General features: G+C 47.3%; 1 protein-coding gene across 1 annotated transcript in view; it reads left to right on the top strand.

Moving 5' to 3' along the window:
* The first annotated feature begins 4983 nt into the window (after nucleotides 1-4983).
* The window catches only part of LOC122535433 (neurogenic protein mastermind-like), a 52518-nt gene continuing 39551 nt past the window's right edge, over nucleotides 4984-17950 (top strand). The window contains exon 1 of the mRNA XM_043666968.1: nucleotides 4984-8424. Coding sequence (XP_043522903.1) covers nucleotides 8419-8424 — 6 coding nt within the window. The 5' untranslated portion in view covers nucleotides 4984-8418. The remainder of the gene's footprint in view (nucleotides 8425-17950) is intronic.

Raw genomic sequence — 17950 nt, 5'->3', positions numbered from 1 at the left:
GTCCCGCTAGCGAGAGGGCCTTTCTTCTGTGCGCGCATTGTGCGGATAACACTGGTGTTGGCTTCTTTCGCGTGACTGTGGGCGAAAACGAGCCGGCAGATATATACCCGCCGAAAGAAAAAAGGAGGCACGATCGGTATTCCCCGCCGATTCTGCTCTTGTTCCCCCTCTCTCCACCGCCGTATTTTCCCACCGTCCTCGTCTCTCTTCCTCGTCGTTCGGTCCGCCGTCCGCCTCACCCCCTTTCTTCCGTGCACTTTCGAAAATAGTCCTAACCTAAAAATATGCGAGATCTGGAGGCGTGGCGGCCGAATGGAGAAGAACGAAACTCTTTCGTTCGCCAGCGGAGAGAAGTCTACGTATCTATCTCGATACGCAGGCTATATAGGATTATCGACGACTGACAACTTTTAATAACTCATCGTCGTAAAAGGGGAAGATTGGTGTCGTTAATTGGATTTATCGGTATCTCGAGCTCTCGTCCCGCCGGCCGGGACCAATCGAATTAATCGAAACCGAACCGTAGGAGAGTGAAACGGCAAGACGTGCCGTGTGACCATGCGAGATAATTGTCATCTCGATCGTCGACTCTTGGCTTCTCCGTTGCGACGACGCGCGATTTCTCGATTTTTCGTAACGTAATTCAAAGTTTTCTTTCGTCGAGGGAACAATTTTATTTCAGGGCCCCCTGGAACCATCGGAAACTAATCTTTTGGAAACAGAATTTGGGAGATTATATTGTATATATTCCGTTGCAAGACGCAGATCGTTGTCGCTCTTCGTCACCGCATCCTAGTTTCTCCCCTCGTGCGTTCTCCGGCCGTCTGATCTTTTCTTATCTTTATTATACCCCTAGATCGGTTCGCATTTTTCACAGTCTATGTTCCTCGATCGTTGACAAGACTATCAATCACACTGATACCGGCGCAATACAGCGTGAACCGAAACGATTACAGCCAGTGTTATTTTAAACACTCTGATCGCCTCGACAGTTCAACGAAAATCCATCGTTTGACGAATCATTTACTCGGAGAGGATAGATAGATATGGCCGGTAAACTTTCTGTTTCTTCGATCGTGAGCGGCAAATGGATCAATTTTCTTTAACTCGAAGCGAGGATATACTCAGTTTATGTTCAAAAACTGAAGTCACCGAGTACAGTAAAAATTGTTGCATTCGTGTTAATTGAAACGCGACACACGGCGTATCCAGTATTCAAAGAATGTGGCGTCAATTGCGCGGGTGATGCCGCGACACGAGGCCCATCTTTATGATACCGTGTCGGACGTTTAATTACAAACGCCACCCCGCAATTCCAGCCTGTGTCGTGTAATATCTGCACGCGACATCCGCGTTGTTAATACCGCCTCGTTCTGAAGATGCATATCATTGGCTAACATTGATGGACAAATGCTCTCCGAGAGCCCACCGGTCCTCGATCATTGTGGCTCGGTCTCGCAACCGATCCAAACCGCGGTAATTACTTTGTCATACGCGGGCCTGGGCGCGAATTATCATTTTCGAGGATGTGGGAACGTTTGGCGTATTTGATTCGAATGCATCTGATCGTAAGTTGAGAAGTCAACGTGGCCGACATATAGCGATTAACGATCGCCTTCGTGACAGTGTAATTTGCGAGTCTGTGTTTCTACGCAGTGAATAAAAATATTAGCGTGGCGTGAGCCTAAATTCTTTTCAGTCAAAGAGTCAATCGGGATATTAAACTTTGTATACGCAGTTTGCAATGTGTCTAATTTGTAGAAATTATTTTAGCATAGCCTGCTGTTAAAATAGTCGAACTGTTTTGATATTTTTCATCTTCGATTCAAAATATCCTTTCGACAAAGCGTCGCATTCTGTGCGCGCCGCAACGAATGAATTATGACGACTTAACTCGTCATGCTTGTAGTACACACGAAAAGGTAGAGATCTCAAAGTACATGTTTCGAATAAAAATTGATTTTATTCAACTGGGATACTTACGACGCATTTCCCAAACTGGTCATTCCCCAGTTAAAAAGTTAAGAAATGACAATCGAATACTACGCAAACTGTGACATTAACCAAATGTGACGTTGGGAAATTTAAAAATGTCAAGAAAAGGAAACGCGAAAGAAATTGATCGCGGAGATACATGTTTCGGTGGTATAATCCCTACGTTTTGTCACGCTACGTTGTACCGACAGGTCACGCTCGCGTGAAGTTTAAATTAGGTTGAGTATCACTGGCGGATTTGTAATAAGTGTAAGCGGAGCGATACAGATGCGTCGTTCTCGCTGTGGTCCCGTTTGCGCGCTCGCGCGCGCGCGCGCGCCTTCTCCTCCCGTCGAATCCCGGCGCACCGTGAAACTGTGATGACGCAACGGCCAAGTGTTTGTGGAGGTTGGGAGTGCGGGCGACGTGTCGTGAACGCGTCTGTGTAAAAGCTTCGCTGCCAGCTGCACAGCAGCCGCTTAAAGTCGCGCTCGCGACTCCATCCTCAACCAGTGCGAGAACTGCAAATTGTCGTTTGCATTAGCACTGAAATGTACAAATGTTTTGGGATTCGTTTTGACAAATATTTTGGGAATCGTGTTGCCAATGTTGTTCAAATCAGAAGATTTTTTTTATTTTCCTAAATTTAAAAAACGAAGAGAGAGTTTCGATCGGCATAGGTTTCGAAAGAGATTCGATTAACGTCTGAACGTAGAATCGTTCAAATATCATTATCGACAGGTTTCTTCCCCTCTGTAAAGCTTTCTCGTCGCGCGTTACAATGCACGTCGATCCGTCACTCACGCTGTTTTGCCGCTCTCGCAGTTCACGGTGCATCACGGTGCATCATATCGACTCGGCTTCCTACGGTGTACGTAAGACCTATAGAGAAGCTACGTATACATGACAGACGCGTTGCGGTACAGTTACCGTCCGTTCGAGCGGCGGTCGAAGCTGTGAAAACCTCTCCCTGTAACACACGCATACACATACACACATACACACACATGGAGTGTGTTACACACGAGATTTCACACGGGCGGCGTAGAAAGACGGGCAAAAGAGGAGCTGGCGGTGATCGTAACGAGCGCGAATCGGAGTCGAAGTTGAAGTCGGAATCGTGACGAGTCACATCGGGTCGACTCGGGTTCACGGCGAGCGTAGCCGAACGCGTGCCTACGTGCCGTAGCGGAACGGGACGAGCGAGGCGACACGACACGACACGAGACGATACGATACGATACGAGACGACACGAGACGGAGCGGGACGGCGCGAGGCATTGGCGTCGCGACGAGACGAGACGAGACGAGACGAGACGAAACGAGGCGAAACGAGGCGAGGCCAGTCGAACGGAGCCGAGTCAAGTCGAGTCGAGTCGAATCGAAAGGAGAGTCAGTGGCTGACGACTCCTCGGGGCGTCAGGTTCGTTGTGTGGGGTTTGTTGTTCTCTCGCGCTCCTTGCAAACCACGTGCGCACCTCCGTGACAGCTCTTCGCTCTTTAACGGACGTTTCGGAGTCGCACGAAATTATCGCGCGACACCATCGGGGAACGAGAGATAATTTTAATCGAAAATCAAGTTTTTTTTTTTTTTTCACTGCCCGAACAGCATCGAAACCCGAAAGTGTAATTTGTTTGTGATTACGACGTACGTTTTTTTAACGTGCTGTTGAAGTTGAAATCTTTTTTCAAAGTGGGTTTAGGTCACTTGTAAAAACGTAGAGGCGATCTTGTTTGGATCAACTGTCTGATTCAACGTCTGAACGTCGTTGTTTTTTTTCCTCTCTCGTTCACGCGAGTAAAAGCGAAGCGTCGATAAGAAACAAGAACGCGTATCGTACGATCGCGAGAGATTCGCGAATATCGCAATTTGAAATTCGTCACGGCGACTTGGCTACGTGCCATCGACGGTTATCGCAGCCAAGACTTTTCGTTAGCAACTCTTATCGTGCTTACGAGAATAAACCTGACCGCGGCAGCGTAAATATTATGAATGCAGGAATCTTCGAATCGTGCTGCTAGCTGAAATTACGATGTCTGTCAGTCGTTTGCGAAACGTTGCCAACCTCGATGATCGTTCGAATGGAAGTGGCGCGAAGGACGAGTGAAATTTTTCGAATTCCCGCGTACAGCCGTACTTCCTTCTGAACGAACAACGAACAAATAAAAGTCACGCGAAACGAGACGAAAAACGAGGATAATCCTCTTGGCGCGTGATTGAGTGCGGCAAAGGACAAAGCCAGGTAAAGAACGGTAAGGCGGGTAAATTAGTCGCGGAACGTCTACGGATACGACAAGAAATACGGTGTAACAACGACCGTGACCGGAAAAACGAGAGAACGCTGGAGGAAGAAGAAATAACAGAATAAAGGTGTACTCGTATTTGCAAAGCAGACCGGCTGAACGTAGGCAACCAGAACCAGAGAGGCGGCGAGATCGAAAAGAGGGACGGAGAGAGAAAGTGACACGGTCGCGACACGGACGTCGCATCGTCGGTTAAAACGAAGAAGAATCGCGAATAAAGCCAGAGGGGGACAAGAAGAAGAACAAGAAGAAGAAGAAGAAGAAGAAGGAGCTGGTGGACTAGAAGGAGGAGGCGAAAGAGCGAGAGGAGGGACGAGTTTGGCAGAACGAGAACGAAGGAAGGAAAGAACGATCTGTTCTGTAGGGCGAAGAGGGAAGGGAGCGAAGAAAGAGAAGATTTCTGGGCACGCGCACTCCACCTGCCAGCGTGTAGTGGCACGCGCCATATCCACCCCCCTCCGCTGTCGTGGACGCGCCGTCCCCCCACCCCCACCCCCCCGCGGCAGCGCCGCCGCTCCCCGCCGGCCCCTCTCACGCCGCAGTCCCTCTTTGGCGTTACCTCCTGGTTCTACCGCGGCCACCGCCGCCGCCGCCACCGCCGCCGCCGCCACCGCCACCGCCATCGCCACCGATTCTTCCCTCCCCCAGGTTTCCTCCAGCAAACCGCCCCTCCCCGACCCTCGCCCGACCACCCGACCGACGTACCCTCTCGATCTCCCCTCGTTCCGCGGTGCCGCTTCTCCTCCCGCGGGAATCCCCTCCCGTGTTCCCCTCACGCGTGCCACGACCGTTCCGAGACCGAGACCGGGACGCGCGGGAGTCAATCGCTCGCGGACTTCGATAGGACGAACATCACAGGGGTCCTTGCTCTTCCTCCTCTCTCATAACGCCTGTCTGTCCGAGCGCGTTTCTCCTCGCGCCTCGTGTCGCTCTCTCGCGTGCTTTCCGCGTTCCCTCGCCCGCTGCCTCTCTCTGTCGTTTCGCTCTCTTCCTTCGTTGTTTCGTTGGTTCTTTTCCTGTTTCGTTTCCTGCGAGTTACATTGAAAAGTACGAAGGCCACGAGCACGTTGAAAGACACATTTTGGAGCACGTTGGCCTCACAGCCAGCAACGTTTGTCGCAGAGCACCGAGAGTGGCAAGAAAGAAAGAAAGAAAGAAAGAAAGGAACAGATAAAAAAGAAAGAAGGAAAGAAGCAAACGAGGATTCGTTCGAACGTTTGAGCAAACAACACGTTGCGTCTCGGCCGTCGATCGAGCAGCACGAGCACTTCCCAGCAGACGGAAGCCTGCCGGTCAAAGTTCACGGTGTGAATTTTCACGATCGTAACACACACACACACACAAATACACGCGCGCGCATACACACACACACACACAGAGTGGCGGGGACGAGAAAAAGGCGAGAGCCGGCCGATGTTTGCGTATGAAAAAGTCCGGTCGTCCTCTTCCACCTCTTCCTCTTCTTCTTTCCGGCGTTCGCCTGCTGGCAGGCACGCAACGTGGTGGTGCCGGCCGATCGGTGCTGCAACAAAGAACAAAGGGCCAACAACGTTAACACCAGCAACGACAAAGACTACGACGAGGAAGACGAGGAGGAACGAGGACGGCGTGGAAAAGAAGAACGTGCGAAGGAGGAAGGAAAGCAAACGAGAAAAATAAAGAGTGGGGGAGGTTTGACGCGTGCTACTACAGCCGTGTTAGTTCCAACGAAAATAGTCCGGCGGTTTCCGCGGTGAGAGAGAGGGAGAGAAAGAAAGAGAGAGAGAGAGAGAGGAGAGAGAGAGAGGAGAGAGAGAGATAACGCGGCAGAAAAGAGCGAGAAGTATCGTGAGTATCGTCGTATGTAAGACCACGCACACATGCGGACTCGCCGTGTTATCAACCGGTGACGGGCTCCGCGAGCGTATAACACGAGAGGCGTTGGTGGAGTGCAACATTTCGGTAGTGTTGGTGTGACGTTGTGGATTGGACAATGAGAGAACAAGGGAGAGAAGAGTTTGTTCCCGAGATAAACGCGAAACGAGACGATCGAGATTCGTCACGGGCGAAAATAAAACGGAGATAAATTGGGATCCCTATTGAATCCGCGCGTTGAAGAGCGAACGAGACGGAGGGGAAGAAAAAGAACCAAGAGAGAGAAAGAGAGAGTGAGTGAGTGAGTGAGTGAGTTAGTGAGGAATTCTATTCCCGAGACGAGAGAGTGAGATCTGGCTTTCTTTCCTGTCGTTCGCCGGCAGACAGACAGACAGGGAGTGATGCGCGGCGCGATCAGCTGTTCGAAGCCGCGAAGTGTACCGTCGTCTCCTTTTCTCCCGTTTGATCATTTGTCACACGTCGTGAGTTCCTTCGACGAGACACGACGAGACATTCGTCCAAAATTCGATCGAGAAAACGTTTTACGTTTCACGTCTTTCTACGCATGTTTTTCGAGAGGTTCTCGAACTACCTGTTGACGAATCGAGGAGGGAGAACCGACGCTGTTGTCGAAAGAAACGTTGAACGCAGCTCGGTTCTCGTTATTCGTTCGAGGGTTTGCACTCTGGTGCACGTGGTTGATCCCGACGGTGTCACCGTGACGTTGCATAAAAATCGTCATAAAACAGAGAACAGAGAAAAAAATCACCCCCTTTGGGTCATTAGCAAAGACAAGAACCAACAGAGGTACACGGCCCCACGTTGCAGGAATCGTTTTTACCATGTGCTCGATGAGATTTCGCGGGAACAACGGTGTCGAATCGGTTGGACGGGACGTGTTAAAAATTCGCGAATGCCGAATGCCGTTTGAAGTCGTTGTGTCTGCGAGCATGCGACTGGAGGAAGTTTCGGCGGCGGTGCGGCGGTGCGCCGAGTGTTTTTCGGAGTGAATGTTATCGTCGAGGCGTTGTTGTTGGTGTGCGCGTCTTATCTGTCACTCGCATCGACGGAGTGAAAGACAGAGAGAAAGAAAGAGGGCGAAGAGAGAAAAAAAGAGAGGGGGGAGGGACGAACGAAAGGAAAAGAAACGAAAAGAAAGACATTTCGGACAGAGAGAGAGAGTTCGGAGGTCACGGAACCGATGGACGATATGCGGCACGCAAACTCGTTTCGACGAGCTGAGAATTTCGGCCCGCGGATCCAAGCGGCGCGGCCGCGTCGTTCGCCCGGACGCCGAACGAGCGGCGTGAAACAGTGGTGATATGCTGGCCGAGGGACACGGGAGCGTCGATTCTATTCCCGGCGTCTTTTTCTCGCCGGTTGCGTGACGTTCGACTGGCGGCGAGGAACACAGACGCGCGCGGCGGCGGCGGCGGCGACGTCGTCGTTCTCGAACGTGCGCGCCTGCTGACATCAACTTCGCTGCTCGCGCGATAGCTAGTCAAAGTGATCGGAAGGGCATTACGTTTTCATTATACGGGCATCACCGAGCGTGTCGTACGTCGCGTCGTGTACGGTAAATGTGTAACACGCAGTCGGTAAGAGTCGTAAAGACTCTGTCGTTGTTCATAGTGTTCAATCTGTACAGTGTATATCCTTCCCTTCCTGTAAAGTAACTGGCGCTGAAATTTTTATGGCGAAAGAGACCAGAAACGATTTGAAGTTTGAGCGCGTGCTCTGGTGACTTCTTGCTCTCGCGATTTGTTGTGTACGCGCCGTTCAACAACAACAGAGACTTGCAAGTTCTGGCGCGAAAGAAAGTTGTTGTCGGTGGTGGCGCGCCGGTGGTAGTGGTGGTGGTGGTGGTGGTGGTGGTTCGAGCGTCTCCGGAAGAGCGCGAAAGACACGACGAAAGCGAAAGTACGACGATTGCGTTGGCGCGTTCCTCGGAAGAATGACCTTCAAGTTCCGTTGAGAGAATCTTCCGCGACTCGAGCCTCGAAAGGAGAGAGAAGAAAAAAAGAATATGGATCTGTAACACAGGCGACACAGCTGTCAACGCGTATCGTCGTCGTGTGATTAAAGAAAAAAAAAAAAAAAAAAAGAAGAAATATTCGCCGGTCGACGATAGTGTACGCTGGTGCAAATATTTCGGCAACGAGAAGGAACCGTGGGTGGGGGGGCATGGTGGGATCCCACCAACCAGGGCCACAGGCCCCGGTTGCCCCTCTGTAACGAGGAGATCTCTCGCTATCGTGCCGCTCGTGCCTCATTACATTGCCTGGAATGATGGTATGTCCTCTTTGAATATAATATTTCTTATCTTATCGCTAAAAATTCTCCGTATATATTCGATCCAAGTCATCTTGCGGTGAATTTCAAATTTTCGCGGGTCTTGCTGGTGAGCAAATCATCTTTTTCAAAAACGTCGCCGGGATTGCCAGGTTGTGATTTTGAAATGCTTCAGCTGATTCAATTCGTTTAACTTGCCTTTATTTCACGAACTACGAATATTCGTAGTTTTAACAATTGCCGGATTATTATCGAAGTGACAGAGTTGATTTGCCAAACCCTTTCGGAAGCGTTCGTAGTTGTAATGCGCAGAAGGGTTCGACGCTTTGCGAATGAAAAAAAGTCACGCCTCGCGAACAGGCGAGTTTTTTCTGTCCGGCTTCCAATGGCAGCGCAGATAAAGGATATCGATTCGCGAATTTTTTTTGTTTATCTCCGACCGTAGCCACCACAGTAACTTGGAGCGGGCACGGAACGTCACCAGATAACGGAAGTTCCAGGACGATAAAAATGGTTCAACTGCGAAAAATCGGCGAAAAGTTGCGCTCGCGTTTGATCGAAACGACGCCGGTGTTTCCGCGAACATCCATACATTCGCCCCCGCCCCTCCCCTGTTTTTGCTCTTGAAACGACACACTCGCTGGAATCTATTACGCGTCTTACCCATGCAGTCGGTCGCTCCGGAGGATTCAAAGAAACCGGAAACGTCTGACCACCGTAACTGTATTGCACCATGTACACCACGGTTGTTTGTATTGAAATTGCGGTGCGTGTCTCTTCGAGCATAACACGGACGTATTTATTATACCGTGACTTTGTACACCGTGTACTCGTTGATGATCGAACACAGACGCGATACAGGGTGTCTCGTAACTAGTGTAAATCGGTGATTCTACGTCAAAAAAAAAAAAAAAAAACGAGTCGAAAGGAAAGGATAACATTTTCTCATTCGAAGCCTTTGTTTTTTCTCGAGAAAATCGAGTTTGAAGATTTATCGAGTATGCTCGAGTATACTCGATGTTCGATAATTTCGTATTGGCGTAATTGACACTCGAGGATACTCTATGCGCGGAAAATGAAATTTTCTCCCTTCGTTATTTTCGAGAAAATAGACCTTGAATGTGAAAAATTGCCTTGGTAAATTTTCGAATTTCCGATTTCCTCGAAAACAAATTTTACTCTACGTCCTTTGCTTGGAACAACAACTTTTGTTAATTACTTTTCTCTGTCACGTCCGGAAATTAGCTAAATTCAAGTATCCTAGATAAATATTCAAACTCGATTTTCTCGCAAAGCAAGGTCTTTGACGAACAAATTTTATTCTTTCCTTTCCATTCATTTTTTTTTTTTTTCACTTAGAAAGTGAAAAAAAAGACCTCCTGTCACGAGACACCTTGTGTGTATGATCGGTTGAAAAACTCGAGTCGGATTAACCTTTGAAAGTCTCATGAATCTCGTTCCTCGTCGTTTGAATTTTTGGAGCATTGTTTTCAGAGAAGACAAGTTACTTTTCCTCCGTAACGCCAAGAAAATCCACGACGATTCGAATTTCACGAAGGGCACGGGAAAACTCGTTAAAAGTCGCAGCGGAAATCTGCAAGGCGGAGAGAGAAAGAAAGTGATGCAGCGGGTTATTGATTTAGCCGCGGTTAGGCCGTTGGCTTCGCCCTCCGCTCGAGGAGCGTTAAGATCGCATGCACACACGTAGAACAATAGATCGACTGTCGTCTAACGGCATTCTAGCGGTCGGATGGCCGATAATAGGGGCATCCACAGCGCGAGCGCTTTGCGGCTCGCGGACAATCCGCGTTCCCCCTGTCCCAGGCGCGCTGCAGGTTCCGTTGCACTAATGACCGGTTCGCGATCCGGGGCGTTAGTCGGCAATCGGCCCATCCTGGACGCGATGCGGTTTCTCTCGGTTCTTTAAACCGGCCGCTCGCTCGTTTTCTTCCAACTCGAACGAACGAACGAACGCCACGTTGCGTGCGAGAGAGATTCTATCGCGCGAATTTCCCCGTGATTGTACGAATGTTGATCTCGTGCGCTTTCTATATAACTCCAAGTTATCAATTGAAATCGTTGCAAATGATCAACGAGTTTTTTTTTTTTTCATCTTCACGATACTTATCAAATTTTTTCACACGTTCGTTTTACGTTCACGATACGTACGTACAGGGTGTTTCGCGTAGCTTGAAACTAACTTTTGAATTGCGCGCCGAATGAAAAATCGTTTAGTACGAAAGTCGTACGGTTTCAAGGGAACCAAAATATGGCGCATCGATTGTTTCTCATCATCCATATTGGGAAATTAACGTGTGGCAAGCAAATGGTCTTACGCAGTTTTCATCATCTCCTTAACTATTAAAGGTTTAAGACCAATGTGGCTTGACCCTCCGATATAGCCGACGTAAATGAGCGAGGCGGCGTCACTTTTGACCCATAACTGAATTTTTACTGCACTTAACTTTTTGGTACAGGATATTATCTTTAATAATGTTTATAGTATGGGGAGGAAAGGAGTTTGTTTAAAAAATGTAAAATTTTATAAACATATTTTTTATTTGTGTGCACTGCGTACGTACAACGTTATTGTGTTTTTTGTATATTGCATGTTCTTTGCATATAAATCGTTACCATTTGGACCTTTTTTGCGATTCAAGTTCTGGGTCAACGATGACCGGTGTCGGCTACGCGAAGGTTAATACTTTTTTTGCTTGGAATTTAATACTCTCTCGCTTTATTCATTAGACGCGTAATTTAAAAATTATTTCAGTTACGTGACTCACCCCTGTGTTAATGCATAATCCTAATTTTCCCGTGTCGACGTTGAAACAGCTGTATATTTCATTGGACAGTTATTCCTAAGATGATGATACACATCGTCACGCCTGTAGCGTGTGTACGTCGTTGCAACTAACTGTATACGTGAAAGCAAGTAGCAAAACATTATATGTGGTTAAAGGACTGACTATCTATTATCATTCATATCCAAATTTCTCAGAATACATTCAAGGTACACAATCTAAACTGCCTCGTGTTACCACGGTGAAAATACGAAATATATTCGCGAGGAAGATTTTCATACACTGTATACGTGAAAGCAAATAGCAAAACATTATACGTGGTTAAAGGGCTGACTATCTATTATCATTCATACCCAAATTTCTCAGAATACATTCAAGATACACAAATTAAACTGCCTCGTGTTCCCACGTTGAAAATACGAAATATATTCGCGAGGAAGATTTTCATACACCGTGTAAACCGAGCGGCGATTAGCCAGTCCTCAAAAAAAAAAAAAAAAAGAGAGAAAAGAGAAAAAAAAACTGGCGGTCGCGTGTTTCTGTTTGGCGAAGGGGTTGCATGGTGGGCCGTAGTCGCGCGCGACGACCAGGCGTCCCGATTCCGGCGTGTCATAACAGGGGAATGAGCTCTCCGCTCGGGTGGCCGGCTCATGGCTGCGCCACGGAATTATTTATACCACTTGATTACACGCGTTGCGCGGTGCCGCGCCGAGCGGCGCCGAGCGGACGACGGAAACGGCCGAGGTAGCTTGCTCGAACGCTCCGTGTGTTGGCCGTGCTATATCGCGCACGCATCGCTCTATCGGGCATCGATGCGAGGAATCCGGCATACTTTGCTCTCCTTCGCGATATCGAGCGGCCGATAACGAGGACGATGTACGTACGTACGTACGTACGTGCCTCGAAGAAATAAGGGTCGACGGAAATGAGATCGTTCTTCTCCGTTTCGTTTCGCGATTGTCACGACGCAGGGAAGTGTAGGAAATTAAGTCTCTGTGTCTTTATTTCGGCCGCGAGCATCGCCTAAATAAAGCTTTAACACTAGAACTACCGAAGTGGTCGAAATGACTAATTTATAATTTTTTTTAGATATGTATATATATTTTTTAGATACATATACATTATACAGATATACAAAAAATAATGTATTTTTAGAGGTCTAAATGATATTTTTTGAACAAAAGTTTGTGTATTCTACTGTATTTCCATTTTTTTTTTTTTCTCATTTTGATATCTCTGATGAAAATTCTATATTTTAGTTCTTGGTAGTTTTAGTATTAAGGACATTTTACGAGGGAGGTTTCGGACGCTCCAGTTCGCTAATGCGCGGCCAGTAATAAACCTGTTTCGCCGACCGCGGCGTAATTTATTTTAGAAATGCGTGGGCAGTCATCGGGAGGGAGAGGGTGAATTTGTTCGGCTGGATCGCGGGAGAAAAGTTGACAACAGGCCCAACGTCCTTGACAATTCACGATTGTCCCTTTCTGCCCCGTCCAGTATCCCGTTCCTTGTCAGACAAAATTCACGATCGCGAATTTCCGACGTCGACGATATTTACACAATTAACAGCGTTTCCGCGTGCCTCGAAGATCAAGGTTCCCTCGGAACCTTGGAATTAGGTCAGGGAATTAGGTATGTCGAAACGTCAGGGTTGCACACAGAGAAATAAGAAGAAGAACGTGCCAAGTTGCTCGTACGTTCTTCTCGCATCTTGCGCTTATTTTATATGAATAATATGCCAAACTATGCTCCTATTCATCCAACCGGAATTACCTAATAAAATTCTCGTAGCCAGCTTCTCGACGTCGACCGCGCGTGATTCACGCGGCATAATTTCGCGTGAAATTTATCGAATCAGCGTAGCCTCTCTCTCTCTCTCTCTCTCTCTCTCTCTCTCTCTCTCTCTCTCTCTCTCTCTCTCTCTCTCTCTCGCGTACCAAAATTGGTCCGGGTTTGATGCGTGTGTTCCCCCCCTTTCGAAATTTGTATTTGTTCCTACAAATATATAACGCGATCGCGATAGCCAACCGAGGACTGTTGAGATTCACCTGCGAGTCCCGAATTCGAAATCTCGATTTCGCAGGCACCGAAATATGTCTGCTCGACCTTGCCGCGTTATTAGACCACGCTTTTGAGCGAGAGATTTCGGCGTCTCTCGCTGTTCTGTCGATAGCCCTCCTCCTCCTCCTCCTCCTCCTCCGTGTCTGTGCCGATATATTTAGCCTGGTGGCAGGGTATCGCGGATCGAGGATGCAGAGGAGCGGATCTCGCTCAAAAGACGATAGACGGGCGGGACGGATGGCGTTAGAGCTGGCTTTCGCAAACACACGTCCCGGTACTCGACTCGTCTGCGCAGTTGCTTGCTTTTCCTTCAACCTCAAGCCTCGCGAAGCGTACCGATGCGTTCCGGGCGTTCTGCATTTATGATTACGAACGCCGACAGTGGTAAATTTCGACTATTTAACATCGTGTTTATGGCAATTTTTGCAATGGGTGCAAGGGATCGTTTATTCGACTCTGGTTGAAAAAATATATATATATATATATATATATATATATATATATATATATATATATATATATCGCGTGAATATCTAACGATACGGGTAATTTTGGGCATTTAACATCGGATACGTTTGCAAATACGTGTCGCGTGCGTGTGTCGATGAGAAAATGTTTTTCGTCCACGCGGTGGAGCGTGTATCTGTGAACGTACGAATTGTTATTTAAAATACACGCGACGTTCGATCAGGTGGCAAAAGTTTTCATCATCGAATGCTTGTTCGATTGTTTTTCAACTCTCTCTCTGTAGAGAGAGAGAAAGAGAGAGCGACAGAGAACTCCAGTTTCCTGTATTTATGAATTATTGACGTTTCGTCGTGTATTTTCGCAGCTACGACACTCCACCGTTCAACGGAGATTCGTGGAATTTTCCACAGCTGATATACACCATTCGATCCAATGATACCTTCTTTCGTCCGTTCCGTTCTATAATTACAATTTATCTTCGGATAAACGCTTCCCGAGGTCCCTATCGCCCCACAGTGTTTCGGAGTACACGCCGATGAGATTGTGGTCGGGAACGATCGCAAGGTCGTAATCGTGCTTGCTTCCTTTTCGTCGTATTCGGTAAAGGGGGAAGCTTGTTCTCTTCGTCGAACACTGCCTGCCCCACACACAGACACACACACACACACACACACACACGTGATAAGAAGAGAATGATATTTGGGTCATCGTGTTAGACTTCGCGACCTCCTTTTTCCCTTTTTCTTTTTCTTTTTCTTTTTTCTCTTTAAATTACAGACTAGAGGAAACGCTTCTTTCTTTTCCCGTCTAGCGAGTGACGGAATGACGAAGTGGCACCTTGGAAAGTGAAGAACGATGCCCGATCGATCGTTCGGGCGTCACGAGTTTCAAAATGACGAACATTTCGAGACGAGCTCGATTTTTGTTCCAAGTGGTCAAGAGCGTAATCGTAATTGGTAATTTTAATCAACGATATGCCGATCCGACACGTTCCTCGACTCTGACGCTGGCGTCATTCACAGAGCGTTTCTCTCTCTTGAGTTTGGTCACTACTCGGCCTTTTCCCTCCTCCCGTTCTGATTTCTGTGGCGCGCGTCGTTGTTTTACCGTCCGATCGTTTCTCGCGACGTGGCTCCGCGCTCAACGATTCGATCAACTAGCGCGTTTCCTCAGCCGTTTCCTTCAGCCGCGACCATAAGTTTCGCCCGTGAATCTTAAGGGAGCAGGATAGTTTGACGGGGCTAAACATTACGAACACTTTCTGAGGGCTAGTGAAACAAAAGTACATATTTGATACTGACATGAGCTTTCGTGGTTTATTTTGACACATTATGAAATATAAAAGGCAACATTAAGAAAGAAGAGAAGAGGGCACTTATTTAACTTTTTAACGGCATCCTTTTACATAACTTTTTTTTACATTGCCTATCGGTGTCAGTATGTGATTCCAGCCAAACAGGATTAGCTGCAACAAAAAGGCAAAGAAAGTTCGAAAGCAAACAATATTCTCTAGGGATTGACGATCCAACATTTTCATTCTTGTGAAAATTATGAGAATAGCAGCTATTTGTTTCTGATGTATCGAATTTTAAAAATTTCTACGTTTTTTGTTTATGTTTCTCGAAATTGTTAAAAGTAAAGAAATGTTCGGTCGTCAATCTCTAGTAAATGTTTTACTAAAGATACGCACCAAGTTTCACAGTAATCGGTTGGTTAGATTCCGAGATATCTCGCACACCTTTTTTCTAAATTAGAAGAATAAATATCAATCAATGTCCTGTCGGATTATTACCTATCCTTTTCATTTAAAAAAATTGCCTCCGTGGTTCGATAAATGATGTAAAAATGCGTCTTCGGTAATATCTCGCCAGCGAATTCTAGAAATTTTGGAAATGCTGTTGCGAGGCTTCTGCAGAAGATAATAAATCATAATTCAAAGACACATTGTTCATTAATAAAACGGAAGAAAGAAAGAAACTTTCGGGACAAATGAACGCGTTAGATGGAGCCTGGTGGCATCTCAAATGGCCACGTCTCTGCGACGAAGATCGAAATCGATAGTGATTGAAAACCGGGATTGAAGGCGGTTGAAAATAAAAAGTCGCAAACTTTCGGGAAGCCTTGGTGATAATTCGTGCAAAGTACGTGCGAGGTTTCACGATATCTCACGGTACTGTCTAGATAATGAACATCAACGACGAACGTATCGCGGTATCTCGTATCGCGACAATCCACGTTAACTATCGAGCAGATTAACCCAACAAATTCTCATATATATATATATATATATATATATATATATATATATATATATATATATATACACATCGAACCGATTCTCCTTCGCGTCCTCCAAACTCTTCTAAACCACTTCACCGTGTCGAGGAGAAATGTCACTTGACATGGAGAGGCAGAATCACGCGTTTTCAATCACGCTATCGCGCGAGAGGCGTCTCGCAGGTACCCGTGAGCGTCGTAAAGACGTTACATTGGCTGCTCGGTTTTCTCTCGAAGGAGCAGCAAGGGGGACTCGAGGGTTAAGAGACAGAGAACGAAGGGGTGAACGCCTGATAGGGGCGAGAGATAGAGAAAGAGAGAGAGAGAGAGAGAGAGAGAGAGAGAGAGAGGAGAGGGGAATAGCCGAGCAGAGGTGGCCGAGAAACGTTCGCACGAAAGCTTCTACCGCCGCTTGATTTTCCTTCTCGCGCAAGGACTCGAGCGTGGAGCGAAGCAGGGTGAGGTAGAAGAGAGAGAGAGAGAGAGAGAGAGAGAGAGAGAGAGAGAGTGAGAAAGGGTCGTCGAGGTTGCGGAGGGTGGCGGAGGACGCGTAAAACCTCCGGCCGCAGATCGATAGGGAAGGTCGGAGGTGTGTCGTGTCTGTTAGACTTTGGCCCGAACTCACGATTACGTAGCCAACCTTTGCCGTGCTCGGTGTGCTCGGTGTCGCGTGCACCGACCACGAGGAATCGACCAAGAGAGAGAGAGAGAGAGACAGAGAGAGAGAATTGCCTGGAAGATCCAACGACGCCGCCAAACGTCTTTTGATCCTCTACTCCGTTACGTTGTTCGCGAAATTCTCGCGATATTACTGTCCGATCGACTGTGATTACGGTCGATGTTCTCGGATGCTTGCCTCTCTCTGCGGAGAGGATTGCTGTTCGACGGTTGCTCGGATGGGTGGATCGTCGAGGGGAAAGTTTGGCTGTTCAATGGCGGGTAGGATTCGAAACCGCCATAATTTGAAATTTATTTTGATTTTCGATCTCGAGCCGTGGTTTCTTCTCGTACGGTGTTCGATCGTTTGTGCGTGAGAAAAATCGTTGAAAATCTAGAAAATAGATTGAAATCTTTGTTTAAAGATTATAAGGAAATAATCGTAAAGAGTTTAGTACAGACATTCAGTATTTTCCAATCGCGTAGTAAAAATTACCAATGTTGTGACACCTTGCGCGGTTTCTTATTACTATCTTATCGCTGTCAAACATTTATCGTGCTACACTAAAAAAAAAAAAAAAGAATAATTTCTTAAAAATCGACACAGAAATCATTTAAACGAGCACGTAAAATTGATTAAAAAAAAAAAAGAAAAAACAAGATCCTCTTGCGCACGTGTCGAGAGAATCGACCTATTAACCAGTTAACGAACCCCTCGCGATAAAGCTCGTTGAATTCGAAACGAACCTCAAAGGATTATTCCTTCGAAAAGCGAATGAAACCGAGATGATCACGTGGCAGAAGCGGCGAACAAAAAACAAAAGACCCGAGCGTTGCTGCTCGCGACTGATTTTTACTTACAATTAAGCGGCGGATGTTATCTGCGTTGGCGCGAAAGCGCGAGGCAAAGTGATTTTATTGGAACGACGTTATCTCATAACGAGCAGAGGGATGGGTGGGGATGACGAGGAGTCAAGCGGTTTATCGGTGACAAAACGTGTTGTGGGAATTCTGGCGCTAATATCGGCGGAGGAACGAGCTCTCGTCGGGTGTCGGCCGACCCGGGTATATACACACGGTTGTATATCTTTAATGTTTTCATTGCCGACGAAATAATCGGCGCGCGCGTTTATCTGGCCTCGCGGCGGCGCGCATCGTGTGTATTTTTAATCGGTTGTACGCTCGCGCGATTATTCGCTCGTTAGCACGCGCTCGACCGTGGCTAATTTATTCCGCGCGGGAAGAAAAAAACAAAAAAA

This window comes from Frieseomelitta varia, unplaced genomic scaffold (genome assembly GCF_011392965.1).
Source record: "Frieseomelitta varia isolate USP_RPSP 00005682 unplaced genomic scaffold, Fvar_1.2 scaffold_717, whole genome shotgun sequence".
Classification (NCBI taxonomy): Eukaryota; Metazoa; Arthropoda; class Insecta; order Hymenoptera; family Apidae; genus Frieseomelitta; species Frieseomelitta varia.
Note: the sequence above shows the minus strand (reverse complement) of the source record. Positions and strands in the feature narration are given on the sequence as shown.